General features: G+C 38.9%; 1 protein-coding gene across 1 annotated transcript in view; it reads left to right on the top strand.

The window, feature by feature from the left end:
* The first annotated feature begins 12,945 nt into the window (after positions 1–12,945).
* SLC15A5 (solute carrier family 15 member 5) overlaps positions 12,946–19,555 on the top strand; it is a 95,908-nt gene continuing 89,298 nt past the window's right edge. The window contains 2 exon segments of the mRNA XM_070370041.1: positions 12,946–13,306; positions 15,842–16,064. Coding sequence (XP_070226142.1) covers positions 12,946–13,306; positions 15,842–16,064 — 584 coding nt within the window.

The following is a 19,555-nucleotide window of genomic DNA, read 5'->3' as shown; positions in this document are numbered from 1 at the left end:
CCTTTTGGTATGGCCATAATAATCCCAGATTTAATCCATACCAAGACTCGATGGGCATTTCACAAGAAAAATAAGAATTTGCATGTTCTCCTTATTTTCATTCTTATTGACAGTATCTGAATAATCACACTCAAGAACATTTTTGCTCACAAGGACTTTAAATGGATTCATTAGAACTACTGTTTCAGTAAACCATGCAATTGCATCCAATTTCATCTTCATTTTGCATGTTGTGGGCAGAATTTACTTGTTCAGGCAGAGTGAACCCTTCAAATAAAACTGAATTTACAGAGAGAGCCCAAATCCTTGCCCCCACGTCATTTTCTACTCAAGGATACATTTTGGCCTAACACCACATCACAACAGAAGTCCCTTTCTTTTCATTTTTTTACCACATCCTAAGCAATTTCTCCAAGGGCTTCCTCAGAGTTATCTGCAGATGGGAAAGGCAATTCACAATGCAATAAAATTTATAGCTCATAAAATTATGAATAAGCCAAACGTTAAAAAAGAAAAGTTAAACTAGGTTTAAAATGATTTTTATAATAACAACCACATGAATTGACACAGAGTATGAATTGCAAATGTAAGGGAAGGCAACAGCTAAATGTTCTGTGCTCTCTGGGTGTTAAATGAAGACCATCAGCACCGCACAAAGAGATTCAGGAAATAGTTGCTGATTTCTCTTAGTAGAGATGGCCAGAGTAAGGCGCAAAGTAGATTTTTTTTAAAAAAGCAGATTAACTGGGTATGGCTATAAGTAAAATCCCCCAAAAAAGGAACCTGAAAATTAAAAGATAAAATGAAATGAGTCAATCCAAATAACCAGTGTGGTTTTTTTTTATGGTGTTGTTAAAAAGAGTAAAAATGCAGGCAAATAAAGACTGAAACAATCTTTATTCCTCTGAGTGGTAGATGTTCTTTTAAAAAGAAATATTGAAATACTTACCAATATTTAGAATAACCTCAATTTTCCATATATTATCAAATCTAATCCAGAATTGTCAAATCCTCACAGGACTGAGTCCTTGGTGGTCTTCTCATCTTGCTATACACCCCTTATGAACTCATCTATTTTATTGGCTCTAATGATTATCTATACGTTGATGATTCCCAGGTCAACTTCATTATGGCTCACATTCTTATGTCCTAGGTCCAAATTTCTATATCTGAATATCCTCACGTTTCTTGGGAACTTCAACCATACACTTAAATTCAAGCTAAATGAACTTTTTCTTCTGTATCTTCCACTCCAATTAAATGTCGTTCATTCACCCAAATGTGTGTGGGGACCTGGGTGGGGCAGGGATGCAGTCGACTTCCATAATCTCTCTGGGACCAGTATCCCTGACCCATTCCATACAATGAGTACAGTTAGGCATCAATGTATGCTCAGTTGTGTCTGACTCTGCAACCCCATGGACTGTAGCCCTCCGGGCTCCTCCACTCTCCACGGGACTTTTCAGGCAAGAATACTGGAGAGGGTTGCCGTTTCATCCTCCAGGGTGTCTTCCTGCCCCAGGGACTGAACCTGTGTCTCCCGCATTGCAAGGCAGATTCTTTACCCGCTGAGTCACTGGGGAAGCCCATAGGCATAAATACCTAAGACTTCTTTATTCCCTTTATCTCTTCCTGTCCATTTCCAGTATTATTTTTTCTCTGGTTCATCTGGGCCTTTTGCTTAGTTTGTTCTGTATCACTGGAGATTGACCTCTGAAAACTGTTTCTGAAGCTGTCTTACCAGTTGGATTCTATGTCAGTTTGATCAATAGATGGGGGGTGTGCACAAGTGGAAACTTGGAGGCCTGGAGAAGGGAGACCGTCAGGAACACCCAGTCACATAGGGACCCAAATATTCTATGTTTACCAGGCTTCAGGATTTTGTTTATACTGTTGCCCTAAATAGAATTCACTTTCTCACCTTTTCCATAAGGCAAATTCCCATTTTCTTCATGGTCAGTTCAAATGTTATCTGATGGTCTCCTCAACTCAGGGGAATTAATCCCACCCTTTCATACAGGCATCTTACATAAGAATCCAGGAACATGCTCTGAGCACTTTGAAAACATGTTCAGTGCAGCATTTAGTGTGCCAAGGAAACTGGCTCCTCATCAAAGATAGCAATGTGTATGTGTGTGCTCAGTTGCTCAGTCACGTCTGACTCTTTGCGACCCCATGGAGTGTAGCCCTCCAGACTCCTCTGTCCATGGAGTTTTCCAGGCTAGAACACTGGGGTGGGTTGCCATTTCCTCTTCCAGGGGATCTTCCTGACCAAGGGATTGAAACTGCGTCTCCTGCATTGGCAGGTGGATTCTTTACCACTGAACCACCTGGGACACCTAAAGATATCAATACTTTATTTATTATTAAATTATTTAGATACATTTTATTTGACTATTCAGTTCTTCTAAAATCTACCAGGCAATCCCACCCCGGCCACCACTCCCTTTTGCATCCTGCATTCCCACATACACAACTCTTTTTCTGACTTAAATATTGAAATCCCCCACCAGGCCTTGTTTTGCCTTTGTTTTACTCTCCCCACCCTCTTCGAATGGCTTCAACCACTGCTATGGTACTCTTGCCTGGAAAATCCCATGGATGGAGGAGCCTGGTGGGCTGCAGTCCATGGGGTCGCTAAGAGTCGGGCACGACTGAGCGACTTCTCTTTCACTTTTCACTTCCATGCATTGGAGAAAGAAATGGCAACCCACTCCAGTGTTCCTGCCTGGAGAATCCCAGGGACGGGGGAGCCTGGTGGGCTGCCGTCTCAGGGGTCGCGCAGAGTCGGACACAACTGAATCGACACAGCAGCAGCAGCAGCAGCAGCAGCAGCAGCATGGTTCTATTGATCATCAGTAAGCAGGTGACTCAATTTGTATTTCTGATCCAGGTTGTATCCTCAACTTCAGATATGGATATTCTGGACATCTATTTCAGTATGTTCCTCAGGCTTCTCAAAAGCAATATATCAAAACTGAGTCCATGATGTTCCTCATCCCCACATACACTCCTACTTCAAAACCCTCCCACGCATCTGTGTCTCAGCAAATAGTGCTATGAAATCTCTCCAGTCAGAAGCCTGGGAGTCAAGATTGATTTCCCCTTCCCTATCATCTATATTTAAATCAGTCAGAAATTTTCATCATGTTTTCCTCCTTCATGACTCACTAACCCCTGCCTTCCATCCTCATTAAAACACCCACAAATAGGCTGTGATCACTTATCTCCCAGGTTACATTTTCGCTAGCCGGTTTCTATGGCCTCCTAGCCATTCTTCCCATTGACGCTGGAAGGATAATCCTTCTGCGTGTTTAGAATATAGTTCTGACTCCATCAACCCACAATTAGAAAACTTCATGGCTTTCTCATGAGTTCATCATAAAACCTAGCATGAAACAAGACCCTCCACAATCTTGCCCCATCTTGCTTGTCTCTCACCACTCCTTCTCTTCATACTGTGCTCTAGAATTATCAAAATGAGGTTTCCCAGGTGGCAGTAGTGGTAAAGAACCCTCCTGCCAATGCAGGAGACTTAAGAGATGTGGGTTCAATTCCAGATCTGGAAGATCCCCTGGATGAGGGCATGGCAACCCACTTCAGTATTCTTATCTGGAGAATGCCATGGACAGAGGAGCCTGGGAGGCTACAGTCCATGGGGTTGCAAAGAGTCAGACACAACTGAGCACACACACACACACACACATACCACACACTTTGGGCAGAGCACCGTGAAAACTTAAAAGGTTTGATTTTTGTTCTCTTGGAATTTTTACAATCTAAACATATAGGTAGATATATATGTAAGTTTAATATCAGTCTATCACATGGACAAGATAGGCAGGATCTTACCAGCCTTATGAAACAGCTCACCACCCCCTGGATTCTGTGGGTTCAGAAATAACATTGTTCCCATTTGTATATGTAGCTTCACAATACAACTTTCTAAAATCCATGTCAAGAGCTAGGAAATGAGTCAGAAAAAGACATCTAACTCTATGAGATAACTCGCTCTAATTTCCTCATTAGTGAAAACGACATCATCATAAAGAATATCTGCCAACAATCTGATATAAAAATGTACATGCATCATGAAAAATAATTGCTGTTCAATTACTACTGAATTATAAAGCCGTCATACAGGTGCAATAACGCAAGAGCTTTGAAAGTATGAAAAACTGCTTAGCTTAGGTAATTACATGTGTTTGAAGAGTTTGAAGAAACAATGAAATCAGTATCAAAGTGCTATTTATAACCATATATTTTTAAATTTTCTGTTTTTTCTCCTGCATAAATTTTGAAAGGACAGGGACGATTTTCTAACTCTGGGGTCCAGGGAGTGAGAGAGAGATGAGGAGCTCTTCCTTTGCTTTTTGCCTTCTCACCTCTCAAATTGGATCCACAGGGACAGTACTACAAAGATAGAAATCTAGCTATAACCATGGTAATTGCATCTTTTAAAATAGTTAAATCTTACTTATGCCCTGTTCAGAGTTTACATATACGAAAAGTAAAATTTATAGGAAGGCAACTGTATTACTACTGTGAAAAGGATATATTTCTTGTAAATTTCCAGGATCTTTAGCAAGGGAAATTAGGATCTAAAACTAGAAAGGGCTTTAAATATCATGTAATCCAAGGGCATTAGTCACCATGAAAGGAAACTGAGGTCCTGAGAAGTTAAGTTTATTGTACAAATGTGTGTAGATAACAAGAGAACTGAGTCTAAAAGCATTTCTACAATGTTATAAACTTGATTAACTGTAAACTTTATTGGTCTGGGTCAATTTCTAGTTTTCAAGGTACTCAACCTTCAGAGCTCTAAGACAGATTATTTTACCCAACTACAATGCTACAGAAATAAAAGTGGCATGAATTTTACCACAGGACAAGCTATCAATTAGTTAAGTAAGCTTAGACAAATCACTTCACCTCTCAGCCCCTTCAGTTGTAAAACACTGTAAAACAAGGTGATGGTGGTGGTTTAGCAACTAAGTCGTGTCTGACACTTGCTTCCCCATGGACTGTAACCCACCAGGCTCTTCTGTCCACTGGGCACAAATACCCTCTTGCAGATTTAAGACTGTATAATTTTGATGTTAGGTGCCAGTCTATCTAAAATTATAAATTTTAAAAACCAGATGCCACCAGTCTTACTCCTGTATCTATATTTCCAATCCTTCTTCCCCCTATGGTAAGATGCTTTCCTTAAGCAAGGCATCATTCTTTCAAAACATGTCTATTAACGACCAAACCTGTACTCTAAGCAAATGATTAGATTAAAACTGGGGGCTGGGACTTCCCTGGCAGTTCAGTGGTTAAGACTCTGCACTTCCAATGTAGGAGGCATAGATTCAACCTCAGGTTGGGAAACTGAGATTCCACATGACTTGTGGCATGGCCAAAGAAAATTTGTTTTTAATGTTTTTTAAGTGGGGGCCTTAACATTCATCAACATCTTAAGTTTTCAAGGTCAGTACCATAGAGAGTAGTAATTTCCTCCTACAGATCTTCTCTAAAATTGGCAAAACCCAAATCTGAGGTGAATGACAAGAAATTAGTTTTACCTTCATACTGAGTAACATAGTACATGATTCAACTGCTTCCTTTTTTCTTTTAGTGAAGATATAATCTAGTATTAAAAATAACAAATTGTTTAGTAGACTTGGCAAAATTTTAGAAATAGTGACTCAAAAAATTAAAATTTTAAAATAGATTACATCTTGTGATGAATTTTGAAACAACTAAAACAAATCCATTTTCTTTCTTGAATAAAAATGTTAACTTTTTCTTAAGGTTATCATCCTGGCATATGTTTAGCAGAGGCTATAGTCTCCTATAGTCTTCTCTAGGTGCTTTTCAAAGGTATGACATGGTGCTCCATAAATTCCCATGAAATATACGTATTATTCAGTAGAGGTGATTAAACAGCAATGTTCTGAAATACTTTTGCTTTGGAATATTTAACATCGTTACAAAATGTCATTGGGGTTATGTTTCACTTCCACTCAAAGCAGGAAGTAACTCTTCCCACATATACACAAAGGGAACTCCATTTCCCTGTTTCATCATTGATTGGATATTCTGCAGGTGCCCCAATATGTCAAATGGTAGAGATAGTTTGACTCCAGCTCTGTTCCTTAGTGGGCTTCCCTGATGGCTCAGTTGGTAAAGAATTTGCCTGCAATGCAAGATACCCTGGTTCGATTCCTGGCTCAGGAAGATCCGCTGGAGAAGGGATAGGATACCCACTCCAGTATTCTTGAGCTTCCCTTGTGACTCAGCTGGTAAAGAATCCGCCTGCAATGCGGGAGACCTGGGTCCCATCCCTGGGTTGGGAAGATCCCCTGAAGAAGGGAAAAGCTACCCACACCAGTATTCTGGCCTAGAGAAGTCCATGGACTGTATAGTCCATGGAGCTGCAAAGAGTTGGACATGACTGAGCCACTTTCAATTTCACTTAACTTTTTTCTGTTCCTTAGTGTTGAACAGTACGACTATCCACAGCAATGTCTGCTATGTAATGTACTCATCCTCCTTGACACTCTTACTTCATCATGCTGCTGCTGCTGCTGCTAAGTTGCTTCTGTCGTGTCCGACTCTGTGTGACCCCATAGATGGCAGCCCACCAGGCTCCCCCATCCCTGGGATTCTCCAGACAAGAACACGGGCAGGACACATATCCAATTAGTACTAAAGACTCTACCTTCAATTTTCTAGCAAATCCTGGCATTTCTTTTTTTCATTCATTTTTGCCTAGGTTACTATGCTAGTATTTTAGGTAGTGGCAGTAGTAAAAGCAGTAGTTAGGAATTACTGAGTTTTGTCAATACCTCTTAACTGGGGTCCATACTTCTGATCGTGAGTGGAAAAAAAATGATTTGGTATGAAAGATTTTAGCCTTTTGTATCCTGTGTTATTGTAGAAATATGTTCTATTCAATGGGTTCAATATATAAAAGAGGGATGACTTCAGGACCCAGTCCAAATTCAATATTATAAAGCCATTTATGATCTAGATTTTTTCTTATCCCTTAGCTTCCTGACTCTTTTCTCCCCGACCTTGGAGCTCCCCAATCTAAGCCTTTTGAATCCTTAAAAAACTAAAAACAGAGCTATCCTATGATCCAGCAATCCCACTCCTAGGCATATACCTTGAGAAAACCATAATTCAAAAAGATACATGCACCCCAATGTTCATTGCAGCACTGTTTACAGTAGCCAAGACATGGAAGCAATCTAAATGTCTATCAATGGATGAATGGATAAAGAAGATGTGGTATATATATACAATGGAATATTCCTCAGTCATAAAATAAGAATGAAATAATGCCATTTGCAGTGACAAAGATGTACCTAGAGATTGTCATACTGAGTGAGGTAAGTCAGACAGGGAAAGATAAATATCATATATCACATATGTGGAATCTAAAAAAATAGTACAAATAAACTTATTTACAAAACAAAAATAGTCACAGATGTAGAAAGCAAACTTATGGTTACCAAGGGGAAAAAGGGAGAGAAGACTCTTTTCCACTCTCAGCCACTAGACACAAACTGAAATAATATTCCAGGCACTGTTCTAGGAAAAAGCATATAAAGATAAATATGAAACTGCCTCTATTCTCAACACATGGCCAGTGAAGAAAATGGGGAGATTGTGATTGACATATACAAACTACTATTAATATATATAAAATAGGTAACTAACAAGGACCTACTGTATAGCACAAGGAACTTTACTCAATACTTTGTAATGACCGTATGGGGAAAGAATCTAAAGAAGAGTGGAGAGATATATATATATATACAACTGATTCACTTTGCTGCACAGCAAAAAGTAATACAACCTTGTGAAAATTAATTTTAAAAAAAGTAAAGTGATCTGTATTGTGGAGAGTATGTCTTCTGTTAGAAACAAGCCTCATTTTATACATTTCCCAAGGGTGAATTGTATCCTTCTAAGGACAGTTAGGACTTCCCTGGTGGCTCAGACGGTAAAGCTTGTGTCTACAATGCGGGAGACCCGGCTTCGAGCCCTGGGTTGGGAAGATCCCCTGGAGAAGGAAATGGCAATCCACTCCAGTACTATTGCCTGGAAAATCCCATGGACAGAGGAGCCTGGTAGGCTACAGTCTATGTGGTCGCAAAGAGTCAGACATGACTGAGCAACTTCACTTTCACTTTCAAGCGATTTCAAGGACTTCCCAGATGGTGCTAGTGGTAAAGAATCCACCTGCAATGCAGGAGACACAGAAGACACCGGTTGGATCCCTGAATAGGGACGATCCCCTGGAGGAGGAAATGGCAATCCACTCCAGTATTCTTGCCTGGAGAATCCCATGGATAGAGGAGCCTGGCAGGCTACAGTACAGAGTCAGAAAGAGTTGGACCCAACTCAAGCAACTGAGCATGCACGCAGGGGATTCAAGCATAGGTATCGCTTCCATGGAAATATTTCTGTGGACTTTATTTTTATTGGAGTATAATTGCTTTACAATGTTGTTAGTTTCTGCTGTACAGCAAAGTGAATCAACCATATGCATACATATCCTGCCCCCCTGCTCCCCGACAGCTAGCATTGCTATAAGCTCTACTGCACTCTCTTCTTCCTCCACCACAGCACATAACTCTCTGGAGTGTAGTTCTTGCTTAATTGTTGATATTCCTCACTGTATGGTTACCCCTACCCAGCCAAGATTGCTATTCTGTCATCATGGGCTCCCCAGGACCTGGTAGCTACCCGGTGCTCAGTAAATATTGCTAGTGGTCAGATAGGGTTCATTAGGTGCATAACAATGCCTTTGTTTCCTTCAAAACATCCTAAGAATATCTCATCTTAAACTGTTTTTTCATTTATTCACTCAGGAAGTCAACTAGTCATGTATTCATATATAGACATCAAGTGTATTCTACCCAATTACTAGAGTCAAGATCTGGTAGCAGATTTTAAAAAAACAAATAAATAAGCAGCACTTCTTGTAGAACTGCATGAGTAAATGTTATTTCTGTCTGGTATGTCATACTCACTCTTAGCCACTAGACACAAAGTGAAATAACATTCCATGCACTGTTCTAGGCAGTGAGGTATAAAGATAAACACGAAACTGCCCCTATTCTCAACACACGGTCAGTGAAGAAAATGCAAACTAATTAAAAACTATTTTTTAAGAAAGATGTACACAGTGTCTTAAGAACACAGAGAAAACTATCTTTGAGAATCAAAGGAGTATTTGTTATTGAAGCATGCTGCTGCTGCTGCTAAGTCTCTTCAGTTGTGTCCAACTCTGTGCGACCCCATAGACGGCAGCCCACCAGGCTCCACCATCCCTGGGATTCTCCAGGCAAGAACACTGGAGTGGGTTGCCATTTCCTTCTCCAATGCATGAAAGTGAAAAGTGAAAGTGAAGTCGCTCAGTCGTGTCCGACTCTTCCCGACCCCATAGACGGCAGCCCACCAGGCTCCTCCGTCCATGGGATTTTCCAGGCAAGAGTGCTGGAGTGGGTTGCCATTGCCTTCTCAGCAATGTACATTTCTGGTACATTTCCAATGAAACCCTTGTGGAATCTGATACATTCAGGCACTGGGTGCTCAGTAAAAATCATGGGTGGTCATTAGGTTATCAAATAGGCCTTTGACTAATTTCCTCTATTAGATATGATACATTAAATATGTATTATATGTATAATATATATTATAAATATATAACATAAATAATATATATATACTAAATATGTATTATAATAAATTTCCTCTACTAAATATGATAAGTAAAATTTTGCATTCCAAAAATGATACAGGCTCTTTAATTTCAAAACATGCCTGATTTGTATTATAATTTGACATTAAATATCAAGATGTCTAAAAACTTTCCCACACTTTAACCCAGTGATGTTATTTCTGAGAACTAGCCTAAGGTTGTAGTCAGGGAATGAGAACTTTTATGCACAAATATTCATTAAATTTTTGCTTATAAGGTGCCTTCTCTTTTAAATGTGGGCTCAGGGTCCAGAGTTAAAGAAAGATTGACATAACTGATTTGAGACAAATGTAACTAACCCCAAGTGGAGGAATAGTTAAGTAAGCCATGCATCTGTCTATTAATGCAACCATAAAAATTCATGTTTACAAGGAGTTTGCAATGGCATGTTAAACTGCTTATAACATTACCTACAAAAGGGGTAGAAAACATATTATATAATAATTGTATACAATTATACAACTGAAATATTTAAATCTTGCTAATAAAAACTAGCCATGAAGGGACAACATCAAAGGAAATGCTTCAAAAAATTCAGTTTTTTTCCTTCTATTTTTAGACATTTTCCAAATTGTATCTAATGTGTGTACTTATTTCTATAATGGGGGGGGGCAATGTCACTTTATTAAGGGTGGCGTGGAGGGGGAAGGACAGAAAACAAGCCTGAGGGTGTTGGTGTTAGGATAGGATTGTATAAAGCTAAAGTATGCCTAAATTTCCACTTAAGGACTCAAGTGTATTCATAACGACAGTATTCAGTATTTCTGGCCAAGTGTTATTCTCAAGTGGAGTTGAGACTTGTCCTTTAAGTTCATTCTGAGCTCAGTATTGAGAAATGCTTTCCTATTGTTTCAACTTTACTCAGCAAATACTGTTGCTTTGGGGAAGCCCAGGTGGTTCAGTGGTAAATAATCCACCTGCCAATGCAGGAGACAAGGATTCAATCCCTGGAGAAGGAATGGCAACCTGCTCCAGGGTTCTTACCTGGAGAATCCCATGGACTGAAGAGTCTGGTGGGCTACCGTCCACGGGGTCACCAAGAGTCAGACACAACTTAGTGACAGAGCACACACTGCACACTCCCTGGTAACCATCCCCTGATGACAGGTTCCCACCACCTGAGTCATGTCCTTGGGCAAGAATGCACACAGGAGCCAAAGAATTCAAACACAATCATCACCAGGCCCCGGTAAGAGGTGGTGCTACCCTGCTTGTGAAATCACACTGCAGGAGTTCTTTGTCACATACTGGCTAAGTATTAATATATCAACCAGTGGCTGGGGACGATCTTTCCCTTCCATCTGGGGTGGAAAAAAAAAAAACAAAAACAGTATCACTGAGGGTTCTTTGTAAGCCACAGAAATCAAAGGGGGCTAATTTAAACCAAAACTGATTGTAAATTGAGTCCTGGGACTTCCCTCGTGGTCCAGTGGTTAAGACTTTGCCTTCAGTGCAGAGAGTGTGGGTTTAAGTCCTGGTCAGGGAGCTAAGACCCCACATGGCGCTCTAAAGAATCAAAGCATGAAACAGAAGCAGTATGGTAACAAATATAATAAAGATTTGTCTTAAGAAAAGAAATTGAATCCTTTACAGAAGGAAAAACTAACCATGTCTCCCTGAAGAATGTGAACCAGAACAGTCCTAAGCTCTCCATCAGGGGCACATGGACAATCCCTATTGGGTAGTACCATCAGACTCGGCTTCCACCAGGTCTAATCTTATCAGTCCACTTATGACTAAAATTCCTTGTGGAGAAACAGCGAAACGGCCATCTTAGACCTGTGCTGATCTCCCTTGGCCAGAAGAAAGCCCCACCAGGATCTCGTGGAATAGAAGGAAGTCATTCCTCAAAGGTAAGGAGGACCACACTTTGGGGTTTGCCCTACACAATCCCAGGGTGTACCTGTTTTTCAGGAATAACTATAAATAGCATCACTTTCGCTCACAAATATGTGTAAGTTTGGATAAGAAATTGCATGATTACTCCACACAAAGGAAAAACAAGGCATTGTTAACCAAAGGGGGAGAAGCAGTGCTGAGCTGGTGAAGATAGCCACCATCCCAATCAGACCCTTAGAGGAGGCCGACACAAAGAGTTTTGCACCCAATCTCTCAGGTCAAAGAATCACAGTCAGAAGTCTTTGTCAGTCTTCAGCTTTCGACTCCAATATGAAAATAACATTTCTGTACTCACCCCCTATGTTTTGAATTATTATGACTTTGACCCAATAATTCTACTCCCTTGTCTTCCTATGTCCTTCTGCTAAACTCCTAACTGTTAAAATGTTATCTTTTTACTGCTGCTTTTTTAGCTTAATTTGTGCTCTCCTGCTTTCCAAAATAGAATGTTAACATCCATTCAACCAGCTGGAGGGTCAGGGTGATACCAGAGTCGATACTCCCCAAAGCATGTGTAGGATAGCTGCTGTACCCCTCTTGCTGACTAATAATGAATCAAATAGCGCCTTTTCATTCTGATTTCCTCTGAGAGACTGTTCTACAAGCATGGGGTCAACTTAAAGGAACACGGTTTTTGTTTAAAAATTTCTCCTTTCATTAGTGCACTTAAATTACTTTCTTGCAAACTCTGCTTGTTACCTAAATGTACTAGCACTTTTGTTACCTAATTAGCTTTCTTATCAGAATTCCAACCAAAAATAACAAGAAATGTAATAATGATAAGGTGTCCTGCCCCCTCCAAACAGATTTCCTTTCGCGCTTTATCTCTAGGTACTGTTCTGGCTTGTTTTAATTAAAGTATCAGAAATTATTAGACTCAAATTATTTCTTGATCTAGTGCTCAAATTCTCCTGAAAAACTGCTTCTTCTGCCTCCGTATTTAAACCTTTATCAGTGTGAGGCAGATGAGTTTCCACATGTATGAAACTGGATTCATGTAATTCAGTATAAATTTTAGAGGAAAAGCCTAATTTAGCCTCTAAGTAATTAGACAAACAAATCGGATTTGGCCACACTGAGCTACTATGGTTTAAATACTCATGTCTCTTCTCAGGTTCTCTTGGATCATCAAAATGAACATTAAGGTGCAAAAAAAGCCTTATGAAATTTAGCATGGAGTTGTGAAATTCAAAGCAAAGATCTTATTTATTTTTTCGTAAGAGAGATGGGGGCAAAAATCACCAAGTTCAAACCACTAACTTAAGTAGTATTCAAGGAGGGTAGTCATGTCTGTTACAGGCTTTAAAAACACCGATGAGAGGGTGCCTTTAAATCCCAGCATTGAGAAGGAGAAAACCATAAGACATATTGGTTATTTGTTTTCCTCATACTCTGTGAAAAAAATTCAGGTTGGAATCTGTTTACTTCTAGTAGAGCTGTGTGAGAGGTTCACTTTATTTGAAGTCGTCTGCAATACCATTCCCTTCTGTACTGTCAAGCTTGGTTATGGCAATTACCAGGCCGCCATTTTGAACTTGTGTCTTATTGGAGCGTCAATCCTTACCCGGGTGTTTGCAGGTTGGCTTGCTGATGTCTGCCTAGGAAGAAACAAGCTGGTCCATATTTGCTTATTTCTGCATTTTCTAGGTGAGTGTCCACTTCTGACTGGATTGTTTTACAACTTATTTTAGTGGATTTTTATTAGAATGTTTGATTTACATTATTCCCACCTTGTTTTTAGCATAAAGTGTAATAAATGAGCCTAGAATGTTGTTTCAATTTATTTTATTCTCTGTATAATTTGAGGGATACTAGTAAGTGTGTATGTATGTATGTGTGTCTCTGTGTGTTAGAAGTTGCTTTGATACCTTTATCATTGCATTGATTATATTTTATATTAATTATCTCTTCAAATGTCTGTCTTCTGTAGAATGCCCTCCTTTTCCCCCTTCCTATCACAAGCCCAAATTTGTGACAAATTCTATGTGAAATGTGATGTTTATTTGCTTCACAATTAAAATGAAATGTGCTAAAAAGGTGTTTTGAAGTTCATGTAGAATAACTGAGAAACATTTTCATGAAAAAAATGATCTTTTAATTAGTCATATAGTAATTAAGATTGCATTTGATACATGATTTCCATGTTATGAGCTATGGTTACCTGCTAAAAAAATGAGTGAATTTAACACTATCCTGGGCTACTTTACATAACAAAAAAAGAAATATATCCTTAAAATTTTGGGAGCAAAGTGATTGTAAGCAATATTGGTAAAATATCAAGTTTGTTTGATAAGGTATAGAGACCAAGTTGATGAACAGTTTAGAAATTTAGACTGTGAAGTTCAACATGGTCTTCTAGACACAAAGGAGTTACTGAAGATGAGATGAACACGTTTGGGAAATCTTCCAATAAACAATCACAGTGAGAGGTTAGAGAAAACAGAAAATCTCTGGATGCTGGTCTAGTTGATGGAGAAGTATCAATTCAGGAAAGAGCATAAAACAACAACAACAAAAAACCTCATCGACTAAATAAGAGCACAAATATGAGGGAAGGACAGAAATTAACTCCAAGTTCTGAGCTGAGAAACTTAGGAAGGTACTTCATCAAAACCAACCAGTGCAGCAGAAATGCAGTTTTGGGTGAGAGGGAAGATGATGAGGAAGTGATGGGTAGCAGATACTCAGCCTATGTACATTTATATCAGATGGCCAAGTACCATTCACTAAATCGATCAGCGTGTGATTCAAACTTGTAAACTGCTTCAGTTCTGTGAAACATAAACTAAGTCACTGCATGGCAAATATTCATTCACCATTCCACAAATGTTTCTCATTGACTACTAGGCATTGTTCCAGATTCTGGAATGTAATAGAGAAGAAGGCAGTCTCTTTTCTTATGAAGCTAACTTTCTCAAATGGGACACGAGAAAATCAAGAAATAGCTATTTTGTTGGGTGGTAATGCACAATGATGAAAAATAAAGCTGGGGGAGTGGACAGGACAGACTAGATAGTGACAAGGCTGCTCTTCTGTATCAGGGAATATTTTCTGATGAGGAGGCATTTAAGCATGATTTACTCTTTTTTACTTGGTAACAGACTACATAGCAGTATACATATACATCAGTGCCAATCACCTTTGCAGATAAGATCATCTATATCATTTTTCTAGATTCCACATGTATGTATTGATATACGGTATTTGTTTCTCTCTTTCTGACTTACTTCACCCTGTATGATAGTCTCTAGGTTCATATGTGCCTCTACAAATGACCCAACTTAATTCCTTTTTATGGCTGAGTAATACTTCATTGTATATTGTGTACCACATGTTCTTTATCCATTCCTCTGTTGATGGACATCAGGAAATTAAAAAAAACAGGGGATATATGTATATGTATGTGTAGATGTAGAGCTGATTCACTTTGCTATACAGTGGAAACTAACACAATATTGTAAAGTAACTATACTCCAACAAAAAATTTAAAAAAGAAAAATATAAGCAATTCACGTTAAAAAAAAAAACCAAAAGTTTTCTTTAACAGGCTTCTGAGTTGCTTAAGATCATAGCGTTTTCTGTCTCTATTGATTAAGAACAAATAACCGTTGTGAAAGATGGTTTTCTCTGAGGGGTGGGAGTGCAGACATCTTTAATATCTCACATCAGGTGTTTCTGAATTGTTTTAATTTTGTTTAAATGGACTTGATTTGTTCTCCCCCAAACCCTTCTCCCATATGGACTACCACATAACACTGAGCAGAGTTGCATGTGCCGTACAATAGGTCCTTGTTGATTATCTGTTTTAAACATAGCAGTGTGTGTATATGTATGGCTGAGTCCCTTTGCTACTCACCTAAAACTATCAGAACATTGTTAATCGGTTATACTCCAATACAAAATAAAAAGTTCCTCCCAAATGGACATGATTTGTTTATATATTCTGAGAGGTGGTTTGAGTTTGAGGGAAAAATAAACTAGGACTCTGGATTCATTAAAAACACATATTGAGGGAAATATTTACTTTTAGGAAAATTATATTGCCTCCAGAATTGCCATGATTAATATTTTAATAAGACTATCACAAGACGAGGCTACATTCAGAAGAAAAACTTTATTTCTGGTGTGCTTTGGTGAGTCAGTGGTCTATGCATATTTATTTCTCTTTTTCTCCATCTACAGGCACTGCTTTATTATCTGTGGCTGCCTTTCCCTTGGAGGATTTCTACATGGGCACTCACCATCTGATTAACAACGTACCCAAAAAAGAGCAGACAAGGCTGTTTCACGTAGCACTGTTGACCGTCTGCCTCGGCACAGGAGGAATCAGAGCTGTAGTCTGTCCATTGGGTGCTTACAGCCTTCAGGAGTGTGGATCCCAGAAACAAACATCCCTTTTTAACTGGTAAGTAGAGCTAGCTAGGAGAGAAAACAGGCTTATAACATCCTTTTCCCTTTGTGCATTTCTCATTGTTTGCTCTCTGGGTCCATTTTAATGGCAGTCATTCAGCCTTTGCCATTGATTGGGCTGGGTGACAGTGAGATAAGACCTGTGACAGTGATTAAGCCAGTAGTCCCAGGAGCCTATGAGTCAGGTATAGACCAATACAGCTTAATGGCACCTTCTTGAAACACATCGATGAATTTGTCCTCCACATAAACAAGTGTGAGATGGTGTGTCGTATTGAATAGAAGATGGTTTTGGAGCCAAACAGGCCTTGGTGGAAATCTCAGGTCTACACAATTGCCTGATCTTAGTAATGTCATTTATTCTTTATGAGTTTAACCATTTCTGAAGGGTTATCATAATACCTCTTCTTGGATTTTCTTAGAAGTAATAATATGTATATTGCTGGTAGAGAACATGGCATATAGCAGTAATCAATAACTTGTTTTTCTTAGTTATGTCTACATTGTAATAGACTAATTCGGCAGGGATTATAAATTCAGCAAGAAGATGAGAAGGATGGAAGAATTTTACTTCTTAAATATCCATTAAAGCATCAACCAACATCTCTATTTCACATTCACTCCACCCCCAGCACCTGACAGAATTTCTAGTCCATAGAAATCAAACCACATTTCTATGAGTCTTTCTCTCCCAGTGAGTTCTTTTACAGTGTTATGTGTTTCTAAAGAACCAATTTTAATTATCAAATGCAAATTCAAGAAAAAAATTGAAATTTTGATCTTAAGAAAATGTAGTTCAACACTTAGTAGAGAACTTTGTTGTTATTGTCATTCATTAATGGATATCAGATATATCTGAGATATGTTGTCTTTCTTCCTCTTCTCTGTGAAATGAGTTAGCAACATTTTTCTAAAATATTGCGTTTTCCACCAGTGTTAGCAATAGATAAAAGCAAAGCAGAAATAGGATCAGACAAAATGTCTAAAGAGAACTCATATTTAAAGCATTAAATGAAAAAATTATAATAAATATTATTTAGGTATTATTACATGTAGTTATCTGAGACATTTCCTTTTTTCTTTCTGTCTTTCTTTCTTCCTTCCTTTTCTTTTCCCCACCCTCCTGCCATATTATATTAATATTACAAAGCACTCAGGCCTATTTTGGATTAAGTCCAGACGAAAGAGAATAATGCTATTTTACCAAAGGTGGAAGGAACTCTACTTCTTACAGCAAATTCTGCCTCCTTGACCTGCCCAAAGGAGAAAGAAAAATCTTTCTTTTTTATTCTATTCGGAGGTTTTAATCCTTAATTAGCAGCATCATTTTGATTAAATAAGACTCTGGAGGATTAAGACTAGAGAGCAATCAGTTGTTCTGAAAGATAGCTCTGGAGAATTTATTGTACTGTGGTCTTAGTCATTCAGAATTGTGTTTAATCAAAGTGACATTTCTCAGCGTTGATTACAAAGGAGACATTATATGAATGAAATATTTCCTCGGGGAAACGGAGGGGACACCCAATGGGTTTGTGCTTTAGGACATTGGAAAGGGGGATGAGGAATAGGGTGAAAATGAATTTCTGGAGCCAGGCCACATTTAAGATGAACACCTTTAGATTGGGTTACTTATTATTTTCTGATTTCATTAAAATCTCCAATAAAGGGATAATGCAACATTTTTTTTAAATTAAGGGTTCTGAGAAAGGGATATAAAGAATCAGAATGTTATTCTTTAACATGATGAAAGACTGTAGAAATAATAAGCTCCTTGAAGGCTGAAGATGGTTGTTTTTTCTTTCTCAGTTCAAATACTAAACTATGGAAAAACTTTTATGAACAGCTGCTTGTTGCAGTTTATAGAAATGAATGTTCATTCTATTCTTGTACATACTGCAGGGGTTGGTGGCAAGATGGATAGAACCCCTGCTGGGCAGCCAGGCAGCTGGCGGGAACCCGGCTGTGTCACTTAGGTGTCTTAGGTTTTCAGCAAGTTTCTTCACCTCTCAAAGCCCCGGGTCCCTCAGCCACAGAATGTGGATGCTTTGGAGGGCTGTTGTGGAGTTTTTATGCAACGTACCAGGGCACATTATAGGTTTTCAAATCAGGGTAGCTATGACCAATGTTATTCAATGACGAGTAAGTCATCAGCTAAAGTCATTGTCCAACTTCTGGGAAAGAGGAAGGCCATTTAGGAGAAGGTCATCTTTAAAATGAGCCGTTCCTTGATTTATCATCTATTTCTTCAAGTCAAAAATGCCCCTAGAAATGACAAGCGTAGTTAATATAATGAATTTCAGTAGTGGCTTTTGAAAAAGCAACATACCACTTGAATCCATAACCACTTGAAGGTTGCATCCAGTTCCGGTTTCAGCACAGATGTCAGATGTTCATAGTTACGGGACCCTTAATGAGATGTGTCATTGCATCTCTACCACCTAACGATCATGTGAAATAGTGTAGACTGGAAGTCTCAGGCACTGAAAGCACCACTTCCGAGTGGAGCTGCCAAATGTAGGTGAGAAAACCTCTCCCAGCCAACATCACCATCTGGTACTGGATTATCCTCAAATATGTACCTCATTGAAAGAATAAAGCTAAGCTCCCTGAAATCAAGAGGCACAGTAATCTGCCAACTTCTGCTCGTGCCATCACCCAGAACTGAACCTGGCTCTTTCAGTATTTTCCAAACGCTGAGGTGTACAATTAAGAGTTACCATACTGGAGATCATATGAGTAAATACACCTGTGCAGAATCTTTTCCGGAAGCAAACTGAATGGTGAATAATTAAGTCTGTTCATGACCGTAATTTTAAATCCTACCACAGTTAAACTTAAATCTTGCTCCCTCACGTCTCTACTTTGGGTTTCCCTGGTGGCTCAGATGGTACAGAATCTGTCCACAATGCAAGAGACCTAGGTTCTATCTCTGGGTTGGGAAGATCCCCTGGAGAAGGGAATAGCAGCCCACTCCAGTATTCTTGCCTGGATAATTCCATGGACAGAGAAGCCTGGTGGGCTACAGTTTATGAGATCGCAAAGAGTCGGACATGACTGAGCGACTAACACTCACTCATATTTTTGCTTACTTCACGTGATAATTTGCATCCCGTCTGCATATCATAGCCTGTTGTGAACCAGTTGCCAGAGTGAATTCTACATGCTGTAAAGGCTCAAATAGGATATTGGTAAATTTCTTGTAAAAGTCTAGAGACTGAATTATTCCATCCCTGAAATTTTGATTATCTGGTACTCAGTTTGACTCTACATAATATATGTCTCCTACTAAACTGTTCTGATTTAAAATACTTGCTCAAATTTAATATTTTTTATCTTAGGAAAATACTAGAGGTAAAAATCATTATCCCACAGCCTTTTTTTTCAAACCTGTTGTAATATTTTACTAAAGTATTGTCTGAGAGAAAGTGAAAGTTAGTCACTTAGTTGTGTCTGACTCTTTGTAACCCCATGGACTGTAGCCCACCA

Source organism: Bos mutus, chromosome 5, assembly GCF_027580195.1.
Source record: "Bos mutus isolate GX-2022 chromosome 5, NWIPB_WYAK_1.1, whole genome shotgun sequence".
NCBI lineage: Eukaryota > Metazoa > Chordata > Mammalia > Artiodactyla > Bovidae > Bos > Bos mutus.
The sequence above is the reverse complement of the archived record's forward strand: the minus strand, read 5'-3'. Positions and strand labels throughout refer to the sequence as shown.